At 48.8% G+C, this 5,525-nt stretch overlaps 1 protein-coding gene across 1 annotated transcript; it reads left to right on the top strand.

The window, feature by feature from the left end:
- The first annotated feature begins 4,274 nt into the window (after positions 1-4,274).
- On the top strand, positions 4,275-4,802 carry LOC149353045 (protein GVQW3-like). Its single transcript, XM_089575758.1, has one exon. It carries the CDS (start codon positions 4,275-4,277, stop codon positions 4,800-4,802), a length of 528 nt encoding a protein of 175 aa, XP_089431884.1.
- The last annotated feature ends 723 nt before the right edge of the window (positions 4,803-5,525 follow it).

Below are 5,525 nucleotides of genomic sequence, written 5' to 3'. Positions count from 1 at the left end.
GCATGATATAATTTTCATTTGATACCTTGTCAAGATAACATCTTTTGAGCCGCTATGAAGATACTCAAAGGTCTTTCATTTTGCGCAAGTGCAACATACTGCGGGGTAAAACTTTCTCAGTATTGTTGGTGACGCGTCTAAAATACTTTCATATAATATTGAGCTGATTATTATCGGAAATTAATTACCTCCGATACCAACGGAGAATTTTTAAGTTAGAACATTTCATGTCTTTAAACAATCACAATTTACGCCATTTCTTAAAAGCATTATTCTCAGTACTTTTATCCATGCTCTAAAAGAAGCGCTAGAAATTTCGAAATAGTAGATAGTTCGGGCTGCTCGCGCACTCCGGTAGTCGGGCGGCGAACTTCAGCCAGTGGAAGAGAGGCCGCCGCTGGACTGATGTTCAACACTTTTGTGTGCAAACGGTGCTTCCTCAACCTCCCTACCGAAAGCGGGAACGGGGCACTTATAAGCTTCACCTTTTGCTCTGCGCCATTGTCAGACGAAACGCCATACGCAACAGCTGCGTCCCACTAGGAGCTTTGTATCGATGGTCACCGCCAGTGGTATGCGTAATGTCATCGACTGAGCTGGCAGTTTCTCAGGACCATGGGCGTGCTATGGCAATTCCACTGATTAAAATAACACAGGAATACGACCGTCTTCATCTTTTCAGTAAGTATCCGCGCTAAATGTTAACTAGGAGATTGACAATGATTATGACCCTTTGTGATAATGACTCTGTGTCCGCCTGGTCGCATAACCTACGTGCAAAATGGTTTTCGCGTACTGCTCATCGGCTGTGTTTGGAAAATTCTGAAATCCAAATTTCGAACACCCTGCATATTGCCTAAAGTTTTTAACGGCTTTCGTGATGCTTTCGCGCCGTGGAGATCTTTACCAGCTCGCGACAGTCACAAATAGCTGCTCAGTGAGTTTGGCTTGCATTGTTGACAGATATATGTATATAAGCCGAGCCCATCTATAACGTCCACTGTTAAATCGAACACTCGCTTATTACGAACGCGAGGGCGGTGCTACCGTCAAAATGCGTATTAGGGCAATGACACTGCATCTCAGTTAACCGTCAAATCGGTCCCGCCTGAGTTGAAAAACTAGCGCTTCTCGCCAGCGTGGAGAGTGTTTCCCAGCCCCTGTGAACCCCTCGCCCCTAAAAGAATGTGGAGACAAAAAGAAAGCAGCTGGAAACGCAGGAATTGGATTTTAAGGTAACATCCGAGCAAGCAAACGCCGACGGTCTACAAATTCAACCAATGCATGCACGTGTGCCGGCTGGGCTAAACGTCTAAAATATAAGCAAAAACGTGGCGGACGCACGACAGGGGCAGCGTTGAAAGCGAAACTACAGCACACGATCGGTCATCAACCAATGGCAGCGATTCGAGAAGTTTCAATCCCAGTAAAAGCATGCCATTAACGCGATATGCCTTCCTTCCATGCTTGCTGCCCAGCCGGCCACGTGGTGTGTGTCGCCTGCTCTGTCGGCTCTCCAAATCGCGCACCGCTGGCGCCCAGAGGCAGCGCGCAGTGAGCAGACACTGCCAGAGAGTGCGCTCCACGCGCAGATGCGCTGTTCTATAGCCTCAGACAAGGAGAGGAGGCCCACCTACCTTCAGTTGTCGTCAACGCTGCGGTTATACAGCGGTACAGGGGGTTATACATATAGTGGTTATACAGCGTCCTTAAAACAGATCGTCGGTTGCAAGAGTCTCGGCCAGGAGCACACTACCGCGCTGGAGAGCTTGGAAGGATCCGTTGCGCAGTAGTATAAGGCGCGCATAAAGGACATTTTAAGGAAATAAATGCCACTTCTGACTCTACATTTTCGGCTTTATTATGGAAAGTGTTTTTACTTCTAACTTCGGATACAGCAAACGAAATCCGCGTGACCGTCAGGTTCGTTGTAAGTGGGCTGGAAACTGCCCGTAAGGAGGAGGCCGTCGTGTGGCGACAGCTGCAGACAGGCAGGCACCTATCCCACTCCCCTGTTGTACTACTACATCCACCCCTTCCTTAAGCCACCGAGATGTCCTCACTGCGAAGAACGTCCCTTCCTCTGCCATATGGTCTGCCAATGCCAGGCCATTCCTGATCTCCCATCCATTCCTCATCTAGCCAGTACCACCTGGGAAGAGCGGCTGACCGACCCCATGGCCACTGGCTGCAGCAATGGTTGGTGGAGCGTGCGGTGGCGGTGGCCGCGACATATGGGGGCCCGGACTAGAGGCTCCACCTGGGGGGACTTTATTTCTCGTCAGTAAAGATGTTTTTACTACTACTGGCGGGCGTTTCAGTGGACACTAAAAATTCTTAGATATAGGGTGGCCGGAAAAGGAAAAATATTTCTAGGAACAAACTATCAGCATCAGAGGGCGTCGGTGATCGTGAAAACAAATATATTTAGCTAATTAACTTAAATTTACTAATAACTTTTAATTAGCACAGTCTCGGGGCTAGAGTCAATGACGAATTCGTAGCCGCGGAGAAGACGATGTCATGTCACAGTTGTTCTCTGAAGACCTGCGGCGCAATGAAATATGGCGACCAGAGCCCGAGGTATTCGCAGAGAGGTCAGCGGAAATGCAGCATCCACTGGTGACCGTTTGCGCTGATGTACCGTGAATTTTTAGTGCAAATGCACTAATAGTCGCACTTTACGTATTTCGGACATGCGTAAATAGGTACCTGAAGTCACTGATACACGAGTTTCAACTAATGCATACCATGTCATGACATAGTATGACACCACCTTGACAATGACATGTCTTAGCATGTTCTGACGACTCCATAAATAACCTTCACTTGACCTTCGCCGTAATCAACAGCCACCTAGCATGCACACGTGACAAGTCATGTGACATATCCTATATAAACCAAGTATGTCAAGTGATGTACCGCACGATGTTCGGCGTTTAGCCATGCTAAACCGCCTGCTAATTTTTTCGTTTGCTTCGTTGCTCTGAAAAGCAACGGCCATGTAGTTTAAGGTGGCGACCCTTTTGCGGAAAGCCAAGAATGCATGTGCCTACGCGCGCGTGCGTGTGCATGTAGTATGTGTGTGCGTGTTCATCTCGCTTTCGTCTGTGTGTGCGAGAGCAAGGGTGCGTGAGACTCTACGCACTAATAACAGGACGGCAAGAATGTAATATGTTTGGCAATGCGCCCGAATTTAGAGCTGTTGGAACTTCGTTGGAACGCGCCTACAGATTTTTTTTATTGTGGATTTAAGGCTAACAAGAGCGAAGCGAAGTGGCTCAGATGAAATGAAACGTGACTTTCGTGCCGGGCCATCTACAGCTACGAGTCCAACTACAGCCAGACCAAATAATGTTTGCTGCGACGAAAACGTTCACTCATTCGCTCTTCACAGTGAATATTCCTGAATACGACTCCACTGGTAAGTGAATAGTAGGCACTACCTCACAAAGGCGCAAAATATGCTTTGCGGATTTTGCAACCAAACATTTCGGCGAGCTGCGTTGCTCTTCCGCAGATGGAATTGCGAAAAGTTTATTTGCAGCGCCTCCTCGGTTTTTGCGCCCAAAAAAGCACATCAGGAGCTCGGCCTACTGCTGCAACTTTAGAAAAGCGCAGCAACCGTCAAACACTGCGCCGGCAAAACCGCGCAGCACTGAAGCTCCATCGGTGGTTCACGCCGTATGTAGACCCGGGAATGGCACCTGCGGCTACAGCAGGCGGAAAAAAACGCTCGCTATCAAATGACTGCAATGCTTCGACCAAGGGCACGCCATCTCTTCTCACGCCGCAACAGGGCAGGATACAAGCGGTGAAGTTCAAAAAAGATGTCGCTACTTTTGACGCAGTTGGGGGTTTTAGAGTGAAGTAGACACTGACGGCCTATACTTGTCCCTCTCACCTCTGGCGATTTTTGGTCACACCGCGTAAAGCCGATATTCCTTATGAAAAATATGAGCTCTTTTATACTCCGTAGAGAGAATTTGCAATTGAAAGTAACAGGTGCAGCACAAGGTGCAACATGCTTCTGAGCGCCGACGCTGAACACGCCGGCCGCTACGTACGAGGTCTGTTAGAAAAGTATCCGACTTTATTTTTTTTTTTTGCGAACACCTGATGGATATGAAACAATCGCGCTTGCATCAGCCGACCTTGAACCTTCGTGCGCATGCACGAATTTTTTCCCTCCTGCCGATAGCGTCAGTCGCTGAGTCGCAGCGTTTGAGTGAGGCAGTGCGCAGTGCTCTCGTCGGTTTTTTATTGCAAGGAAAATGGCGGAGCGACAGGAGCAGCGCTACTGTATCAAATTTTGCCAGAAACTGGGCGACAGCCAAGTGGAAACCATTCGGAATATTCAGACGGCTTTTGGTGACGAAGCTATGAGCAGCACACAGATTAAGCAGTGGTACAACTGGTTTAAAGATGGCCGCGCATCGATGGAGAGAGAGCCATGCTCCAGTCGGCCATCAGCATGTCGAAATGACCGGGTCATTGCCGAACTGAACGCTGTGGTGATACGGGACCGTCGTGTGACTCTCCGAGAAATTGCGGAAGAGGTGGACATCAGCAATTTTTCTGCACATTCCATTATTACCGAAGATTTGGTTATGGAGAGAGTTGCGGCGAAATTCGTGCCGAAGCTGCTGACGGTGGAGCAAAAGCAGCTTCGTGTTGAAGTCTCACTGGACATGCTGGATTCCACAAACAGTGACCCCGACTTCAGCAATACCATAATCCCTGGTGATGAGTCTAGGGTGTACGGGTACGACCCGGAAACCAAATCCCAGTCGTCACAGTGAAAGCATTCCACGTCACCAAGACCAAAGAAGGCCCGCCAAGTGCGCAGCAGTGCCAAAGTGATGCTGACTGCTTTCTTTGACTCCCTCTGTGTGGCACATCACGAGTACGCACCCCACAGGGTCAAACAATGATCAAAGAGTACTACAGGGATATCCCCCGTGGCCTACGTGATGCTGTGCGGCGCAAGGGACCGGAGTTGAGGTCAACAGGAAATTGGCGCATCCATCACGACAATGCTCCTGCACATTCCTCACACTTGATTCAGGCTTTTTTGGCGAAAAACGAGACTCCTGTAGTTCAACAGACTCCTTACTCTTCTGATATGGCCCCCTGCGACTTCTGGCTGTTTCCCAAAATCAAGAGGCCATTGAAAGGAGCGCGATTTCAGACAAGAGAGGACATTATGGCTGCAACGACAGCTGAGCTAAACTCCATTCCGAAAGGGGCCTTTTCGGAATATTTCCCACAATGGCAGCACCGCTGGAAGAAGTGTGTGGAGTCCCAAGGAGACTACTTTGAAGGTGATTAGGTTTCTAATGCTCCAGTTATGCCAGTTTTTTTTCTTCGGCCAAAGGTCGGATACTTTTCTAACAGACCTCGTATACGCCTTCCACGCAGTCGAAGAGAGTGTCAGTTCAGCGTTCCTACAACAGAGAATTTTAAGGCGAAAGCCTTTAATGGCTCATACTGTCATCCGTTAACAAAGCGTGTCACCCGCGTTT

Source organism: Amblyomma mixtum, chromosome 3 (assembly GCF_055824585.1).
Source record: "Amblyomma mixtum isolate Tamu chromosome 3, ASM5582458v1, whole genome shotgun sequence".
NCBI classification, from domain to species: domain Eukaryota; kingdom Metazoa; phylum Arthropoda; class Arachnida; order Ixodida; family Ixodidae; genus Amblyomma; species Amblyomma mixtum.
Note: the sequence above shows the minus strand (reverse complement) of the source record. Positions and strands in the feature narration are given on the sequence as shown.